Source organism: Scomber japonicus, chromosome 5 (assembly GCF_027409825.1).
Source record: "Scomber japonicus isolate fScoJap1 chromosome 5, fScoJap1.pri, whole genome shotgun sequence".
NCBI lineage: Eukaryota > Metazoa > Chordata > Actinopteri > Scombriformes > Scombridae > Scomber > Scomber japonicus.
In genome coordinates this window covers 8,545,173-8,565,642 of record NC_070582.1, presented here as the reverse complement: position 1 = coordinate 8,565,642, position 20,470 = coordinate 8,545,173, and the positions used below count along the sequence as shown (strand labels likewise).

General features: G+C 41.8%; 1 protein-coding gene across 1 annotated transcript; it reads right to left on the bottom strand.

Annotated features, from left to right (window-relative positions):
- Positions 1-185: 185 nt before the first annotated feature.
- On the bottom strand, positions 186-19,808 carry hsd17b12a (hydroxysteroid (17-beta) dehydrogenase 12a). Its single transcript, XM_053318550.1, has 11 exons — positions 19,631-19,808; positions 7,487-7,533; positions 6,392-6,467; positions 4,522-4,629; positions 3,498-3,562; positions 3,134-3,178; positions 2,611-2,645; positions 1,682-1,763; positions 1,467-1,532; positions 495-644; positions 186-326 (listed from the first exon to the last, which is right to left on the bottom strand). Exons 1-11 carry the CDS (start codon positions 19,806-19,808, stop codon positions 186-188), a joined length of 993 nt encoding a protein of 330 aa, XP_053174525.1.
- Positions 19,809-20,470: the final 662 nt, after the last annotated feature.

The window sequence follows — 20,470 nt, the reverse complement described above, 5'->3', positions numbered from 1 at the left end:
GTTTGGAAGTTGACATTTTTTACAAGAAGGCGTACACATACGCACATTTACTGAAGGCACAGAGGGGAAATCTCAGGCAACCCCCCCCGAGAATCAATTACACAGACACGATCCTTCTCTTTCTTCCTTCAATACTGAGCCAGGTGAGAACAGAAAGGCTGCCTGCAGGATCGTCCGCTGTCTTCTTATTCACTTTTCAAACCCGCTCCGTTCTTCTGCTCCCTCAGCCTCCTCCTGTGCAGGTATCCAGTACGCTGGAGACGATTCATTCTGGCTCCAAAGAAGATGACGAGGCTGATCGGCACCAGCTTCGTGGTCAACCAACCCTACAAGGGAAAAACACACAAAAAAATGCAAACATTAAAGTAACAGTAAGTTTATAAATCAATCATAACATAAAACCTGTCTTGTTTTAAATCTGACTTTCCAAGACCAAGACCAACATTCAAAGTTGCTTAATGTATTCCTGATTCTTCAGTATTTCCTGTTCTTACCATGACGGCGTGGGGAAAGTAGCCGTTGGTCTGAGTCTGCAGGCCCACAGTGCTCAGCTCAGCAGCCACGTAGCGCTCTGGGGTGGGCTTGTCCAGGGTGGGCTTCTTGATACGAGTCATCTTAGTGACCACGAAGAAGGGCAGCACGCTCTACAGGAAGAAAGAAAAGTAAAAAAGATAAGATTAACTTTTAATAAAGCACATATGAGAAAAAAGGTAGAATATGCATCAGTTCAATGTAAATTCTTCTGTTTCTTGATTTAAATGACTAAATTTAGAAGCTGAATTCAAGATTTACAGCACAAAAAAAAAAAAAAAAAAAAGTATGAGTAGTTCAAATTTGAGTCCATTTAAGTGTCCCAACTCCTAAGAAAACTATTGAGATGCATATAAATTTAAAATACATAAAATCTGTTCTTTATGTGGTCTGATGACCGAAGCTCGTGAGGTGAAAACACAGATAAGGTTTGCTGAGGTGAAACTGCTGTACACAATCCAACCACAAGGTGGCACATGAGTGAAAACTACAGTGGTTCTAAAAACAGAACAAACAAACCCTGATGTGGAACAACATATTCAAGCAAAAGCTTAAAAGTACATATTAGTGGCATTATTCATGATTATGTATTCATTTCACCGCTTCATTCAGACAGGATTGGATATTTTTAACTTATTTTATGCCACATTTAAAAAGGAGAGAGGTGAATTAAGAAACATCAGAGACAGGCCTTATGTTTTTTTGTTTTTTTGAAGACAAGCAAAATGTAATAAAACTACACATTAACTACTATGTTAACAATGGGGTGCAAATGCTGCTGTACACCATTTTGGTATTGAACCTTTAAGAAGTTGCTATGTCTAACATTTTTTCAAAGACTTCAAAGTTTGATTAGGACAACTTCATAGAATTACAGATAAATACAATTAGGGCCCAAAAAAGATTATCACACTTATCTAGAGACCAAGACTCACCTGGATGATGACGCCCTGACGCCTGTACTCCTCTTGGAGGCCTCGAGAGAAGAAATCCACAAAGGCCTGCAGAGAAAACCATAAAAATTTTGACATGTCAGTCTGTTGTCGCTACCTCCAAACAAATGCTGTCCGATATTTTAAGGCAAGTCAGTTTATTTTAGACGGAGTAGTCGTTCATTTGTAACAGACATAAGTGCAGATGTGGGACGTACCTTTGTGGAAGAGTAGACTGTGAGCAGAGGGACGGGGTACATGCCGCTGGCAGAGGAGATGTTGAGGATAACACCTTTGGACCTGAGAGAGACAGAGAGAAAAATAAATTATATTTAGTGATAAGAACTCTGATCTGTTGTCTGTGATGCTGAGAGAACAATCAGGGATGCAACAGCTACATTTTGAGAGTTTTCAATAAATTAACTTTTGATATTGTTGCATTGATCTTAAAGTGAGGAATCATTTTTCACTTGGAATTTGGTCAAATTAAGAAAGCCTGGTGAAATCCTTCATTTCAATGCTGCTGCTGTAATGCTACAATCCACATCAGAGGACTTTCCTCAAGATGTGAAGAGCTGATCCCAGGACAGTGCAATAAATTCCTTATCTTTTATTTTAATCCACAAACTTTCAATGATTTTCCAGGTCTGTGGGAACTCTCTGTACACATCCAGCACACAAAGTAATGTTCCTAACACACATACACTAAAACAGTGTGGTAGTGTGCGTTGCCATGGCAGCCTGTTGCTGCAGTGATGTAGTGGAGCGACGCTCCTGCCTCACACGGCACCAAATGTGCCTGTGCTGCTATTGGCCAGGAGGAGTCACATGGGAACAGAGCAGCCAATCAGGTGGGAAGAGCACTTTGTGTGAATTGAAAGCTTGTCAGCATTGCGAACAAAGGAGGAGAGGGAAAGAGATGCAGTGATGGAAAGGGCTTGGTGAGGATTTCTTGCCCCCCTTCCCAGATAAAAGGGTCACCTTTACAAAGTGTAATCTCACAAAAAAAACTATTCTTTGAAAGCAAAGACTCTCTGGTTTAATTTTGATTTTCTTTGTGCAGCTCTGTGCCACGATCCAGCATTCACGACACCGATATCTGACTGCAGTCATGTCGCAAAACATGGAAGCCTATCATTTAACTCACCTATCAGCCATTCTGGGCAGCACCAGGCGGGTCATCTACAACAAAAACACCACAAGCTCAGTCAACAACTGCCACACAGAAACTGACAAAACTCATGAAGGGAAAACAAGGGGACTTTGGAAAGAAGGAAGGGAAAAAAAAGACTAAAAGTAGGAAAGAGAGAGAGACACACACACACACACACAGGCAGAGAGAGAGAGAGAGTTGCGTGGGTGGTGAGTACAGACAGCGTTGGTGTAGTCCACCGTTGCTTTGGGAACAACTGAGACACTGCAGGTACCGTGGTAGAAACAGCAGAAGAGGAGAAAGAAGAGGAGGGGAAGAACAAAAAAAAAAGGGGGGGGGGGGGGGTAGTGGGGAGAAGAGTGATACCCATTCAACATCAACTTAAAAAAATAAAATAAAAATTAGAGTAAATATGTACTTTACAATCAGTGGGCTCAATAGATTTGGAACATTTCATCCCTGAGGAGCAAAAAAAAAAAAAATTTGCAGAGTTGTTGAAAACCTGAGAGAAACTTACCTGACACACTGAGGTTATGTTGACGTTGATCATATTTGTGATGAACTACAACACAGAAAGCACCAGTCAGCTCATGCATTAGATTATATGTTTATAAAGCAAAGAGCAAACATAATACGCAAGATAAAAATGGAAGCAGACATTAAGTATAGAGATCCAATTAAGACAACTCATAACTAAACTAAACTATGGAGCATGAGATGAAGTATTGAAGAAAATGGGGAATTCTTTTGCTTTTTTTTTTTTTTTTTTTACATCAGTTTAGAAGTGGAGTTATCTTGATGCTCTACTCTTTCAGTCACTTCTAAAGACTACAAAATTAGCAGCTATAGAGAATTCCCAACAAGAAAAAAACCAAACTCACATTGTTCAGATCAGGAATATGGAGGTAGTACTCAGGGTAGGGGTAGGACACACCAACATTGTTGACTGTTGAGGACAAAAAAAAAAAAAAAAAGAAAGGAGTTAATTACTGTGTTGGAAAAGCACTGTTGAATTATCTGGTGCGGAAGAAATCAAACGATCTTTAATTTCTACCACCAGGTGGCAGCAAAAGCAAATGAGAGAGAAGCAGCATTTTTTTTTTTTTTAACTCTCCACTAGACAGCCACACCTTGCAACCAGTAGAGTACAACCGGTATCATTAAGAAGAAAAAAAGAAAAAGAAAAAAAAAGGACAAAGAGTTCTTTAGAAGTACATTGTGATCATAAGTGTGTAAACATCTTGCATTACACTCAACAGCAGGAATTTTTTTGCATAACTGTAAACTCAAGTCGTGACTCAAATGCAGTTACAGAATAATCTTAGCAGAAAAATCTCTAAAGCTCAAAATCAAGACAGAGGATACACGCCAAGATACAAAAATTAAGCTATAGATGCAAGACAGTATTAATCAACTGAACCCTGGCAGCAAACCTCATCCAATCGAGCCTTAAATATTACTCACAATAAGTGGACATGGCCAACTTTGGTCAATTCAAGTATCTAAATAAGTGAATCAAATTAGGAGATCCACACCACCTTACATTTGTACAATAATGGCATGGCTTATATACACACAATACACACAGAGGAAGTTTGCCAACAATGACACAAAGCCCAAACTGTCTGTGAAAGGCTTTGTACACAACGCCACATTTCACCTCAGGAATTATGTTCAATTTAGTGTCACAGTGTATCTCATAGTGTCCTAATACACATCGCGAGTGACTGTGAAATGCTTATTGTCAATTAATTTACAGTTTGTCTTGCACTGTCGTTTTACAACAGGTTTACTGAGCTGAACACAAGACCCCCAAAAAAAAAAAAGCTCTGTTGCTTTCAAATGTGTTGACACGCAACAAAGGTGCAAGTCATCACCGGACAAATTTAGGAAAGAAGCTCTTACCAAGAACGCCAATCTCAAGACCAGCCAGCCCTTCTTCAATCTTGTTGTAGATGTCGGCCTTGCCAAAGTCAACAGCGATGGTCCTGGTCTCAACTGCAAACTGCTCCTCTGTGAAGGGAGAAAGAATTCAGTGTCTATTCACCAAACTATTGCAGATATTGAAGTTACATTGCACAGCTGGTTTGAAAACAAGATTGTCCATCATAGTGAGGGATCATGCCTCCACACAACACACACACACGCACACATATACATTCAGGTGTCACAAGTCGCAGCACATTGTGCAAAAGCTCATTAAAAAAAGAGTCCCACAATAGAGCAATACAGTGTTTCAAAACTGTGGTATCTGTTGTAATGAATGGAGCATGGAGACCAGTCGGTGCCAGACTCCAACTGAAGAGGGCACTGCGCACCAACAAACCAGCCGAGCAATCTTCTCCCCCTCCCTCTCTCCCTCCTTCCCTCCCTCGTCATGTTTGACGCGCCTGCTGCAATTAGAATTTATTGTCCAAAGACTCGTTTAGCTGATAGGTGGCAGAGGGAGTTATAAGAGGAAAATTCCTGGGATGTGCTTCGGCAAAGACCAGCACTGTGTCAGTGTGTTCAGTCAGAGTTGAGACTATCTAACATAAAAAAGACGGGGAAACCTGAGAGGTAAGTGAGGATGGAGATGAGTGAAACAAAACCAAAAAAAAAAAAGAAAAAGAGTTGGGGCCTCCTTGAAATCTATATCCAGTTCATCAGATTACTTTTAGTCATCACAACCACTGTGAGAAAATGTCAAAGAAAAATGATAAAAGCAGCTTAAAGATGTGGTGGCAAAGGAAGCAGCGATATTAAGGCTGATGTTGCCAAATTGGAATTTTGGGGTTGTCAGGTAGGTGCGATCAAGAGTCAAAAAGAGAAAGAAAAGAAATATTGACGACAAATTAAACTATAGCTTGGACAGGGTAGGCTGCCCGGTTACAAGCTAAGACGGGCAGTTTTGTCAGACTAATCGTGAGGGAGGAGTGCCAGAATTTGGCACGGCGCACCCTGCTCGTGACTACCCATCAGCCCCCTCTGTGGACTTGAAGCACGACAGGGGAAATTGCGCTGTGGGAGACGTCAGAGACAGATGGAAAGAGAGCGAGTTGGGGAGAGGGCACTATTTGAACAGGGGGGGGGGCGCACACTCACCATTCAGTCTCTGTTAAAATCTGGAGAGAGGCCAGCAAGGAGGAGAAAAAAGTTTCTCCTTTCATACGGATGCAGGTTTTGTGTGCGTTTGTGAGGGCCTGAATAAGGAAGACTGGTCTGTCTCAAAAAATGAATAAGTTGGTGCTCAAGTTTCATTAACCTGGCCTGAAATTCAATCTGTCTTTCTTCATACTGACAGTGAGGAAGTCAAAGCACAGCCTGCTTTGTAGTCTACATTTTTTCAAGTCAACAACAGAATAAAAGGCATGACTTAACAGGATGCAAGAGTCTAAAATTGGACTTAGAGGATGAATCAGTGTAGTCAAACTGACCAGTTCAATAAAACAAGTACTATGCTTCAGAAAAGGGATCTTGGTAGATTTAACCCTTTGTTTTAACCCTCTGTGCAGACTAAAGGATCGATTATATATTTATGCTAAGATTTATCATCTCAGTCTTTTCTATTTTGATTATATTCCAACTCTTTATGTGGAGGATATGCCCTCTTATCAAGGCCAGGGAAACCCTGTAGCTGTTGGGGTGGGAGTTTGGACGTCACTGCTTGGCCATATACACATCCTCATCAGCCCACTCACTGTGCTCACAACCCCGGACAGGTTTCCATGATGTCGCCGAGAGACACACACACACACACACACACACACACACACACACACTTTTACACACTTACCAAGTGACCTGGCCACGTCATCCAGCTTGTCCTGGGAGCGACTGATCAGCATCATGGCAAATCCTCGACGAGCGAGCTACGAAAGAGACACCGGTTTAGCAACATGACTTTCATGCATTGTCCTCGACTTTTTAATATATTGAGTGTAAGGTTACACATTATCAAAAGACAGATGGAAGTCAGAAGGAGATAACTATTTCTTTTTAACTTCAGTTTTTAGAAATCACATATTACAGGAAAAAAAACTCACTTTTCTGTCAAGAGCATTAAAGTTTAGAAGATTAGTTTGCATTTTGTAAGTTTCACCTCTAGACGAGACATTTGGGAAAGCAAAGATTACATATCATCCTAAATCTATCCAGTAGCAGCAGCTTGATTACTCATCTTTTATCTGCATGTGTAAACATTTGCTTGCTCACTTGATTGGAAACAGTAACAGTAGAAAAAACTATTTAAGACTTTAGTTATAATTGGGATCTGGAATCTGACCAGCTACTTGTTGTTTCTACTAGATGCACATGAGGTCTTAAGCTCTTCCAGGTTGATGTTTGAGATGCTGAGCTCAGTGAGTAAATTTGCTTGTGTCTCTCAAACTCTTCTAAATGATGAGCTTTAGAGCCAAAAGGTGGATTTGCCATGTTTCATGTGAAAGCAGCATTAGACTAATGTGTTTCTGTATAAAAATGAACCAGCTTAAAGCCTCTGCTGAGCATAATATTCTGGGTAAAATGGTGGCCTATCGTTGCATGACAAACGGCTAGCCCCACTGTAGCACCAACAGCAAGAGTATGAGTCAAAGGGCCTACATGACTATATTATACAGCCAGCACTCCCACACTAGTACAGGCCGGACACGTGGCAGGATAGCCCCTGTTCAACATGTGCTTGTTACCTATGTATGAGCTCAGAACAACAAGGCTGTGTTCAAGTGTGTGAGGACTCTCTTCCACGTTAATAGGCCTGTAAGAGTTCTCCCCTACCGTGGCCTATAAGTGAACACGATCTGCGTGTGTATGTCTGTGCATGCGTGTGGATGCATGAGTCACAGCTTTTCCGTAGAAAAAATGAAATAAATAAGAATCCAGGAGAACTCACCTCCTCCGCATAGGATTTCCCGATTCCATCCGTGGCTCCCGTCACAACTGGAGAGAGACAGAAAGAAAAAAAGAGGTCAGTATGGGTTTTCTAACAACAATCTGTTCTTTAAAGTTCCCAAATGTTACAAATAATGGTTCATGTGTCTTCAAAAGAGTGATCAGTTGTTAATCAGGGCAGCAGTGTCACTGTATATTTTGAATTCCTGGTTATCAAATCCTCAGTCACATCATATGAAGAATATCTATTACATTAGTGCAAAAGTGGTGGTTGGCTGACTCGTTTCTCTGGCACACGTACAATGTTCTATGTAATGTTTCTGTTATCTTTGTATCTTGTGACAGTCAGATAAAAAAACAAGCTCACAAATCTGATCCTGTTCAGTTCAGAGTTCCTACAACACACCCTCACATCAGGTTAGACCGCTTCCCTCTCTCATACGTAATCATAACCGTTCAGAGCCACAACCAATATGGAGTTAAGCCGCTGGGCATTTTACAGGTGACAGACGGGGAGGTTTGAAGGCTGTAACGTTGAGAAATTCCTTTGTCGGACACGCCCGACTACACTATTCACCTGGCTTGTCTCTAAGCTCCACAATGACAACCTTTTCATCAGTCCTATAACATTTCTTTTGGAATTAGGATGATTGATTACAGAGGGGCCTATTCTCCAAAAAAAAAAAAAAAAAATCAAGTGTGCACCCAAGCAAGTTGCAAGTTGATTTTGGAACAGAGATACATATTATAAAAGCTAAGATGGTGTGGATAAAAGTTGAACATTGATAGCATGGGTAGATGAATAGGTTTGTGAAGCTTAAGCTAGAACAAAAGACAGAGGGAACAGAGATTGTATAGAGTCAAAAAGATAAGATGGTATAGATTAAAAGCAGAACAAATATGGAAGACAGTATAGGATTCACAAAGCCTTCAAACACCCACTGATACCTGACTGGAAACAGCTACTCCCATGTAAAACAATATGATTCTCCAGTTTTAGATCACTTTCAGGGTTTTTTTAAATTTTAAAAATGCCCATGAACACAGCCTTGAATAACTTACGAATTTATTACACTGACAAATCTGACCAGAAAGATTAATTCAAGTGCATGTGTAGTTTAGACAAAGAGAGGAAGGAAGGAGTATTGTGGCAAACCGGTGATATTAAATGGAGGAGTAAAGCAGATTTGGTTAACGCAACGCAGAGCAAAAGGGGGGGAAAAAAAAGAGGAAAGATGGTAAAAGAGGCCAAAGCATGCAGGAGACGAAGACAAAGAAAAGAGCCGATGTTCCTCTTGTGTTCAGAGTTCTCCTCACCTTGTCAAGCAAGCAGGGCTATTTTTAAACCTTCACTGCCCATCAACCCCAGCCCTTGCTTGACTGACGGAGTATGGGGTGGGAGAAAGGAGGAACAAGGGAAATGGACACAAGAAACAAAACAGAAAAAAAAGGTCTGGTGGTGGTGGTGGTGGTGGTGGGGGGGGGGGGGTCAGGGGGAGGCACTCACAAAAATACGTGCACACACATGGTTGTGCATCATCAATATATTATTAGCGAGGCTTGATGAAAGATTAATAGAGGTAGAGGACATTCTCTGGCAAAGAGCTGGAGAGTAGGAAAAGAGACAAGATGAGAGAGAGTGGGGATGCAGAGAGGAGGGAGTGATGACGAACATGGAGCAGGAGAAAGGAGGGTGAAGTGGGGTAGGGAGGGGGGGAAGAGAGAGAGGAGGGGTGAGGAGGGATCCTAGGGGCGGCTAAAAATAGAACTGGAGCGAAGCAAGAGAACGAATGAGTGAAGGAGAAATGGACAGAATAGAGATGGCGGTAGAGGAGGGGAGGAGGAAGATGGGGTGGTGGTGGTGGGGTACAAGTGAGTGAATGAGAGAAGAGCAGTGCAAGTGAGAGAGAGAGAGAGCGAGAGAGTAGCACAAAGTCAAAAGTGAAAAGAGAGCAGAATCCCTGGTTATTTTTAAACCTCCCCCGTGTTAAGAATGAAACGCTCCATGGCAGAAAAGCCTCAATGGGCGCGGGCTGTACCAAATCGGGCGCTCGCTGCAGATGCAGGTGGGGGCAAACAGAGGCAGGGAGAGGCTACATTCACTGCAAAGTAAAATGGCTGAGAAAAAGAGAGAGAGAGAGAGAGAGAGAGAAGGGGGGGCAACAAGCATCTCGATATAAAATTAGCTTTTTCTAATATAGTCTAGCAAAAAGAATCAGGATTATTTGTTTTGTGCGCTATGTGCTTCATATTTAAACACAAAATGCAAAAAATAACTAAATATTAGAGATCATTGCAGTGAAAAAGTCATTTTCAGCCTCTGTTTTGATTGACTATCACGCATGTTTTATCTGATGAGTGTTGAAAGAGTATCATGAATACAAGGGACAGTAGGGAGGAGTAAAACTGTTCAGATCCTTAAAAAAAGAAGAAAAAAAAGATGATAGATAGATGATAACACCAAGACTTTTGTGGGAAATCTTTTACAGACATCTGAAGAGTCCTGACTGATAAGCAATGCCTTCTATGATTCTTCTTCATACTTTCGAGGAAATGACAGGTAATGTCGTCTAAAACTAAAACCAAAAAACAACAACGAGAAGAGCCTCAGTGCACCGACCACATTCCAGTTACACGGGGTAATGGATATACCTCACGGACAGGCAGCTGGGATGCTTGGCACTTGTCTGCGTGACTGAGCTTCAGGTGCAGAGAGTCGCACCTGCGTGTAAGAATGTGTTTTGTGCCATACAAGTATGTACAGCATCACCGTTTGAACTTAAACCTGAAAAGAGGAGAATGTGTAAGAATGTATGTGCTTCAAACTGCACGTACAGTATCTGCTTTTTCAACTTGAATCTGACAGTACAGAACATGCAGTACTTTAGCTACGTGTCAGACAGTGCATGCATTCAGGTCATGCATGCCATGTTTGTTAAAAAATGAAGCATCAGTCCTATCTTGACTTTTACAGCTGTGAGTTTATATTGTTTCTTTCAAAAAAAGAAAAAGAATGAAAAAAAAGGTACATTTCATCAAAAAGGGTGAGAAGCTTGATTGGTTTTCATTACTTAACTAATAAAATCCTTCCCATTCGTCAAGTCTGCAGCTAACCCTCCACTTGGCAGTCTTACATCATTTGAAAGTAGTAGAGATGCTGCTGTCAGCCAATCAGGATCTAGTTTTGGCTATAAAGGAAGTCGTGCAGGCAATATCCTTTTAGAAATTAATAATATAATTAAAGTGCATTATTCTTATCCTGACTGTGCCAAGTATATTTGAAATCTAAGTCATTAAAAAGGCTATAATATATTAGCAAGGGGGATTTCCAGCTCTGCCCCTTTAACCTGACGTCTGCTTGTTTAATAGCAGTGTTAGCTTAAAACAATACTGAACTTAATATCTTAAGCTGTGCAACAGAAATAAAGCAAAATAACTAAAAATATGGTATGAAAAGAATGCGATTTGCAGAATAGAGGGATAGGTTAAAAGGCCAAATGTGGTGGTGACACAAGTGAGCATCTATATTAACTGAAGTAAAAACACGCAGAGAGCTCAGAAACCATTTCAATCACCATTTAGAGAAAGCAGAAGACTGCACTTTGAATGGTGATTTTCCACTTTGCATTTGGCTACCAACCCCCCCCCCCCCCCCTTCCCCAGGCCTGATAGCCCCCTCCAATCCTTGTGCTGTACTTATGAATGACTACACTCCTCCCTCCCATTATATAATAGTACCATTTTCTCAATAAACGTTGTCTGGGGAGTGAGTGAGAGTGAAGTGTGTGCGTGTGTGTGTGTAACGGGGGGCTAGTACAGTGGGACGAGGACAGAGAGTTCCTCTCGAGTCTTAAGACATTTCCTTTTTGCTTTTGAGTTGCCATCAGCCATCATTAGTGCAACAACTACAAGAACAAAGTAAATATTCTGGGAAATTCTACACCAAGTCACCTAAAATGAGGGGATTTATGGATGAACAAGCTGATCAGATGCTAAAAAGAAATATTTTATTGGTCTCACCTGAAACACAACAGAGTGAAAATTGAAGCCAGGTGATTTGACCATAATTAGAGACTCCTAAATAATACACTGGACTCTGCAGACAGTAAAAAAATGGAGGAAATATAAGTATATCACATCACCTATTCAGTGATGTATAAGTAGAACACAATGTCCAAAAATCCCTTTGTTCAGTTCAGTCTCTCTCACACACACACACACACACACACACACACACAAACCAGTGCTCCCAGCAGGACTTAATTCCCCTCACGTGAGCAACGCATTACACACACAGATGTAATGTAACAAAAAGGGTCCACGCAAGCAAGCACGTGAGTGACAGCAGCGCTCAGAGAAGACGTACGCAGACTCTGACAACAAAGGGTGAATGTGTGTTGATGGGGCAACCACGTATGAGAGTGATGTGTGCAATAGAAAAAAAGGGGGAAGATCGGGATAGGCCAGTGAAGAGAAGTGTGTGAATCCATGAATGTATTCATGTGTGCTGGCAGGGAGGATGTGTGCACCACTGCCTCTCATTCATTCCCAGTAACATCGCTCTGTACCCAGTTTCTCCCATTCTAAACGTCTCTGGCTAAATTGGTCCACCATGCTGGCTCTGAAGCGCCCTGACGGGGGCGCGTTTGCACCGCAGCTCTGCTGTGCTTAGTGCTGCACATCACGTCCAGAGGTATTGACATCCCCCAGCCTTTTCTGTCTCCCTCCCTCCCTCCTCAGCAGTGGAGCAGCCCCTGCCGCTGCCTGCTCACTATTCTGAGGGTCTAAAAAAAGCAGCAGGAGGAGTAAAAATAGCAGCGCGCCTGCACTGCCTCGTCTGGGAGCTGCCTGCCTGCCTGCCTGCCGCAGCACCTGAATACCAACAAGATCCCCCACCACCATCACCACGACGACCAGGCTGCTGCTGCTGCATCCTCAGCCCCGATGCCAGCATGAGCACTGCAGGCTGGGAAAAAACCCCACATAAGATCCGATGTGATGAGCAGAGAAGAAGAAAAAAAGAGAACAGGGCAGCCACAAAATCATATGTGCTGATACTTGTGAAGAATCTAGACAATCTAGACGTAGATGAACATTGTGTGTGAGGATGAGCAGCTCATTTTTAAAAGACAAAAAGAAATCCTCAAACCTTTGTGTTTATGGCAGACTTTAAGATTTTCATTTCACAATAAGCTGATTTAGTGTTTAGTTGTAGTAAAATCTGGCATCATCTTAACTATCAGTTACCCACAGGGTGAGGCTTTTTTTGGAAGATTCAACTTTCCTATGCAAAGAGAGCGAGACAGAACTAAAATGAGCACAACCCACCCCCACCAAATCTCCAATTAAGATTCTCAGTGAGGAGAGACTGCGGTCCTTGTATGCCCCGCTCTCGTTACGTACCGTTATGTAATCTGTCGCACCCCAAACTCGCCTATCAACGAACAGCCCCTCCCACCTCAGAGGGAGAAAAAAAAATGGAGGGAGGGATGCAGCAGAAGATCCAAAGACAGTCTCCCTCCTCCATCCAAACACTGCCCCCCCTCTCCTTCCTCCTTCCAATTTTACATTCACCCACCTTCCACATTCAAACACACACACACACACACACACACACACACACACACAAACGCTGCTTTAAATAGCAGGGGAGAAAAGTCACATGGGTAATATAAAAGTTGACAAAAATAAAGCTTGATCGGGCTGGGGGAGAGGGAGAAAGGAGGAGGGAGGGTGAGAGACAGAGAGAGAGAGAGAGAAAGAAGGAGAGAACATGTACTTCAGAGCTGCCCAAGATAGAACCAGCATCTATATTTGGGTATGGAGTAAAAAATAGTCCCGTCCCCCTCCCCTCCTGCAGTCACATGCCTTGTTTAAAAAATAAAAAATAAGAAAAATCAATAGTTTCCTTCACCACAACTACTTGGAGGTGATTTTTGAGCAAGAAACAAAACTTCACTATTCGACTATGTGCTGAGCAGAGGACAGACTGTACTTTTGAGCGAAGCCTACAGCGGGCGATTTCACTTTATTTGTGCAGTTCTCTCTGTCTGGAAGAGTGGTGATCAGTGAAAATCACCTGTGGGAATCTTTGGTGGTAGGTATGAAAAGCTGCACACACACACACACACACACACACACACACACCTACACACCCAAGTCACACAAGGGGGTGAATGAAACAAAGAGGCTATTGAGTCTTTGATACACAAGATAAACTGGTTAAGATGATGTGGACTTACTCTATTAAAAAAAAATAAAAGTAGGAAAGACAAGCTATTGAACTCAAATCATGTATAGACTTCAAAAAGGAAGACAATGGCTGAAATTAGTTCTTAGAGACAACTACACATAAAATTATGCTACTGATTCCACTCTCCCACAACACACACTTTCACCCTTTGAGAGTTTCTCCTTGATCAGCTTACAGCCAAATCACATCAAAAACTAAGACCAGTTAGGAAAACATAGTTTCACCAAGACTGACGAGATTTTAAAACACATTTCCCAATTTTTTTCAATCCAATCAAAACTAAAATGCTTTTGTTTTGTTTTTGGTCCTGTGCTACATAAATCCCTTGCTCACCACCTCTAATCCACACACCTTTTGTTGATAGAAAACACTTATTGCACACACACACACGCCATGTTTGGAAATAACTCGGATTAGGGCATGACTTCATACATACTTGCTCTTTGGTTCATCTAAGAGACACTGATGCCAAAATTTCGACATGTATTTCAACAGATACTCACAACCGAACAAAACATGTTGGAATGCAAGTAAACGAGAACGTGTCATTTTAAAAAGGAGGTAATAAACCACAGATTCCAAATATGCTGGTGGTCCAGTATTGTGTGTTTAGAGACCGACAGCTTCTTCATTATTGTACCTAACCTATTGTACCTACCTCTCTGTTCATGGTTGTGTGCTCGAAGGCTCACTTAACTTGTATTTAGTTAAACTACATTTATCAGAAACAGGCTTACTGCAGGTTTCCACATACAAGGAATTTCCCCCGATGTTGTGGAGCATGAGTAATAGACAAAGCAACTATTACAAAAGACAGTGCATGTATAAAATGTACAATTAAAAAGATATATTCTATATAGCAACATTTCCACCAGTGAAAAGAGCTGTTGATATTGGTATTATTGAGCTATTGATATTCATATATTGTAGAATTACAATAAAATATTGACTGGGAATGCACAAACATTCACAGTATAAACAGTAGATGTAAGATTCTCCCCTTTATGTTAAAATCAGAGTAATGGTGTATAGCTTAAAAAAGACCAATAATGCAAATATGTTTTTTGTAGGGCTCTGGTGCTTCAACAAGGAGCATTTTACTGAACATTGACCATTTATGCATTGGTCTGTTTAACTTTACACGTCATCACTTGATATACCAAGACATTTCAGAAGTCTTGTGTACGCGTGAGTCCTTTAAATGACTATTCAACAAATAATTGTGAGAATCATCAACAACTAGTCACTAGATTCAGAAAATGTGTTTAAATCTGGTTATGTGGTTTCACTGTTGGTCAGAAAAACCAATGCATTCATTTTAAAATATAAAATACAAAGAAAGACACATCTTAGTATTTGTGAAGCTACTACTGTTTTTTTTAAACTAAATAAACTTACAAATTAACCATGTTTTGTGCTCATTGAGAAATAATAGCAGTACTGGTCACAGTGGATAAGAAAGTTCTGAATTGAGAATTTTCTCTGTGAAAAATAGAAGCTGCAAAAATAGCATTTTTTCTTAGGAAACACAAAATGAATGGTACTGTAGCTATAAAGAGTGCTAGATATGGAGAAAGAGACACACACACACACACACACACACACACACACACACACACACAGCTGGCTGTATGGGGAGTTGGGTGAGATGGAGTGAGGGAGGAGGGATTGAGAGAGGCTTGAAATGAGGGAGATGCAGAGGATTTTTCTCTCTCTCTCTCTTTCTCTCTCTCTCTCTTTTTTTACCCAGCATCCCTGGCTCCAGCACGTGTCACAGAGCGTGTTCATCACATGAACGGCAATGTTCTCTCTCTCTCTCTCACTCTGTCTCTCCCTCTCTCCGCCCACACACACACACAAAGCACTAGGGGGAAGCACATTCACAAGGATGAAGAAGTGGAGACCCTGCCTCAATTGAAACACACGCATGCACACACACACACACACACTAAATCTCATTCACATATGTATGTTTTCTTTACTATGAATGAAGCTTAATGTCTATTCATAAAAAAAAAAACAACAGTGAAAATGATTCTCTCATAATTATTAACATTGCCCTATAACTGTTGCTCCTGCAGCTTGACTTGATTTTTTTTAAAAACAAACAAAAAACCACACATACACACCCCCCAAATGTTCATTTCTGCTTCCAAATAAAACTAAACTAAATTGTTGCGCAAGTGCTGACCTGAGTTTTTTGTCACTCTTGTGCTGTACTGATGAATGGCTGCATCCTTCTTATATAATAGGACCATTTTCTCAATAAACTCTTAATGTCAAAAGGGAGGAGGGGGACAGTTCTAAGGCGCATGTCACATCATCATCTCTCTCTCTTTTTCTCTGTCTCTCCTTCCCCCCACCCTTGCAGAAAGCTCCCTTTGGTCTAATTTACTTCCCTATAATGGAGTTTTACACACACACACACACACACACACACACACACACACACAAATGCACGCAACAGAACAGACACTGGCTCTCTTATATAACATGGGATGCTGGGAGCTAAGAGTGGAGGAGGGAGCAGAGGAGTAAACGGAGAAGCGCATGAGAAAGAAAAGCTCTTCCACTGCAAATAAAAAGCAGAAATAACTGAAGACTGAAATCATTGAAATTAAAACCTGCTAAAATATCATGAAATACTAGCAAGATCTCTTTAAGAAATGTTAACTGAAACACTAAATCTTTCCTCCTTCCACTGCTGGAAATGTGCAGACCAAACAAAAAATGTATAGACAGAAAACAAATGTGCTCAAGGTTTTTAAAAAAAGAAGAAAAAAAACTGAGCTGCAGACAGGCACTAGGGCTGGCAAGAGGATGAGTGTGTGTGGATGCACAGTGCAGCAGAGAGGCCGGGGAAGCCGCCTTGACACATGCTGCAATGCTCCTGTTCTGCCACTAGGGGTCCCATGCACTAAGGGGAAGACCGGTCACTTGTAGAAGGAACTCCAGAGAAATCCCTGCTCTGCTCTGCATGTGAGAGCTGCTCAGCACAGACACCAGGATGTGCAGTGATAATATAAAAAATTTTACTCAAACCAAAAACATTAAAAAATGAACATAAACTATAATACAAGCAAGACTTGCAAAAAAAAAAGAAAAAAAAAAGAACTCATCTGAAATTTGATCCAGTCTTACTTGACCTCAATCACCTGTACACACACAAACCTGTCTGACCAGGAAATACCAGTTGTCTCCTGTGTTACGACAGCAGCCATGTGCTTTGCAATTAGCACATGTTTGAAAGGTGAGCCATGGTCTGTCAAAACTTACTTCTAGAAAGCATGTCAGTCTAAGAATTTTCATAACGGGTGAAATGAAAATGACATGTTTACTTTATATGTTGAAGGAATTTTGTGTCGTATGGTTGTTTAACCAGCTGATTTGATCATCTTACATAACCAACAAATTAAAATCAATGAAACTAGTGCCAAACTACTTAGTCCAACAACAACTGAAATATATTGAAATAATGTCAAATGAAAGAATGTGGATTTACAGCTACATTCCCATTCAGTTCACTAATCAGGCTATATATAATCACATAAAGAAAAAAAAGGGCAAATGTCAAGATATTTCAAGCTTTAAAAAGTTTGCTTGTATACAAGACAGCTCAATAGTAAATATTTACTACCAATGATATATTTAAGAATTCAAAGTTTGTGCTGAGCTCTAAAGTGAGATACTGTTCAAAGAATGGCAAAAGAACTGATCCAGGAGAGATGTGGGGGAAAAAGAGCTAAATGACTAAAATTCAGTTTCTCTGGAGCAGATTCACACTAACATCAACATATTACACATGTGTTGCTTATTGTGCCATATTAAAGAACAAAATCAGGTCTAATTAAAGGTCTAAAAGCACGTTCTACTTGTTGCAACAGGTGCAGAAGGCGGAGAAATGGATACACATCACGTACATGTATGTGCAGAAAGTGAATCACACCACTTCACAAAACTTGCAAGACCTGCACATCTGGTTCAACCAGCTGATGAGGACACCTCATGTCCCCTCCAGTCACTCACGCCACCTGAGAATTTTCCAGATAGAATACAACTGTCAGCTACTGTGATTGGCTCAGAAACTTGCCAGACAAGTGGTTCTGGAGCAGCAACCAGTTTCAGGGAGTGGCGTTCAAGTTCAAATCTTAGGGAACTATGAATATGAGAAAATGTGACTGCAGTGGAAAAGTTGGAGAATAGTTTCAAAAAGTGAATTAAAATGGCCAGTAAATTAAAATGATAGCCTTCATTATCTCTAAAACATTGAACACTACTTACTTAGATCATGTTCTCTTAACACTGTTTTACAGCATCACAGGGATTACACTGGGCCTGTTAGATTTGCTGCAATAAAAAACCTTTAAGAAAGCCTCATTGCACCACAAAGTAATTTCTGCTATTGCATAAACTTGAGGAATCATATTTGGCGACTAAGAGTGCAAGTAGGAAACCTCCAGTGTGAGGTTAGAGCTATATCTGACAAGATACTGGGGGGTGGGGGTGGTGGTGGAGGAGGGAGGGTAATCACAGTTTCTATATGACCAATGGATGACGAAGCGATGAACAAGCGCATGACTCATCGGTGTGCACCGGTATTCCTCCGCATATACTCCAGCAGAATCACTAAAAAAAATGTACATTAGACATTCCTAAAGGCACCCTACCTTTGCGTCATGCGTTTCATTCCCTCTTATGGCGCACAGGGCATCAATTAACCACCCCATTCATAAATAAAACGACGATTTGGAGGGAAAATGCGTCACGATGCAGAGATAAACATCTGGGTTATCATTATTATTATTATTAAACACAACAAGCAGCATTCAAATCAACCGGATCGCTTGCTTTTTTTTTTGGATGTTACAAAAAGGGGATATTGTCAGCCTATCCCGACGAGATAGGGAGCGCTCGACAAATTGCGCAGCAAGAGGCTCCAGACGCAGCAGTCTTCTCCAAATAAGAGACTAGAGAAGTGGGTCAAGCCATGGCAGGGCGATTCCTATGAGACTAGTCCCTACAAAACCAAAATACACATGGATTTGACTCTTAACTCTCTCCTATTCGGCCGAGCACGCTGAAAAAGTACATTATACAGTAAAACCCATGTTAACGACGTTCAAATCTTATCTAGCAATATGTAGGGCACACGGAATAGGACAAGGTAATGTGACAAGACGGATTAATTGGAGAGGAAACCGACGACACAACCACAAGCATGACAGAAATATCGCCTGAATAAACAAAATGACAAAGTGTGACAGACAGAAAATTAGTATCAAGTATCAAAATGTTGGACAAACTACCCCAATGTGACACATTTTTAGAAAGTCAAAAGCTGTGAAAATGATCTAGATGTGGGTCACGTTTTAATTGAGCATATGGGTTTGTCCTACATCATGCGGATGGGCTAATGTGGTTCAGTAGTGCGCTGGCTGAGAGCTCACCCACATAAAACAGCTCTCTGAAAAGTGCGCATAGCCTGCGCAATTTGGCTCCTGGCTCACCAATGTGGGGCATCCCCTCAACGCTCCAAATGTGGGTGAAAACGCTGATTGGAGCCCCATGGCAGCAGACGGTGCCGTGTTTGACGCGAGGGGGGAAAAAAAGCAATTGAGCTAATAAGGACCATTATCCTGCCAGTCAATCAGCTGCTTACCTGCGCCTGTTACGCAACACCAACTTCCCCTTGAATTAAGCCACCAAAAAAAAAAAAAAAAAAAAAAAAAAACGCACCAGAATGCAGCTCGTCTTTGTGCCAAAGTGAAGTTTGAGCTCAATAACCTCATTTTTTTTTTGGTGCTTGCACGTCGAGTCCACCTGTCTACTTCTGAGCTGCCCTCTTCGTGACCGTGATGTAGGTGGCGTGAAAATTGATGTGACCCAACTCACCTGCCCATCTGCCCAGCTTCGGGGAGAGAAGCTGTCCATTCCCCAAGACCCAGATCCTAAAACCTGAGAGCAGCCTGTAGAGCAGCCACAGCGCCAGGGAGGCCACAGTGAACGCGCCGACCCAGAAGAGAGGCGTCTCGGCCCTGCGGAGCATCTCTTCCACGTTCATCCAGTTCATGGCAGCGGGCTCTCGGTGACTCGGCGTGTGTGAGAGAGAGTGTGTGTGGAGACCTCAATTTTAGGCAATGTGCTCTAATTTCCAAGCCACAACGTGAGAGAGAGTCCCTTTATAAGGAGGTTGTAGCATCACACACACTCCCCCAACTCCCCCAACACTTGTCTAGCCTGATTTAAAGTGCACCGCCCACCTCCTACTCTGCACCTCCCCTCCTCTGCTCCTCACTGGCTGCGGTGGTTGTCTCTCGGCTGATCCACTCCTCCGGTTGGTGCATTTGCATGTCAATCAGACCCAGAGTTTCCCCCATTCATTCGATTTTCTGTATGAAGCTGGGTGGGTCAAAGGGAGACCGGGATGAGGAGCGATTGGGTAAACATTACGGCAGCTCCCATCCGGAGTCTGTCATTGGCTCTCGCTGGAACAGGTTTGTCGGTTTCAGTCAGGATTATGAAACCCTCCAAACCCACGCTTTCGAAAAAAAACTGCCCACACCACTTTATGAATGAAAGGATGCTCTCATTGGTGAAAAATGTGCGCCTGCTCCCGCCCTTCGGAGAGATATTATTGGTTCAAGAGACGTCAGTCTGTGAGATCAGCCTGCTCCCACCTAGACACTCGGCTATTTTAAGTATTCTGTCTGCATCATACTGCTGATAACCACT

Excerpts from the sequence above, each read along its gene's own strand:
- hsd17b12a (XM_053318550.1), bottom strand. The coding sequence starts at position 19,808 with ATGAACTGGATGAACGTGGAAGAGATGCTCCGCAGGGCCGAGACGCCT. Across the intron at positions 4,630-6,391 it reads TGACGTGGCCAGGTCACTTG|AGGAGCAGTTTGCAGTTGAG; the intron begins GTAAGTGTGTAA and ends CTCCCTTCACAG. Across the intron at positions 1,533-1,681 it reads CAGTCTACTCTTCCACAAAG|GCCTTTGTGGATTTCTTCTC; the intron begins GTACGTCCCACA and ends TTTTCTCTGCAG.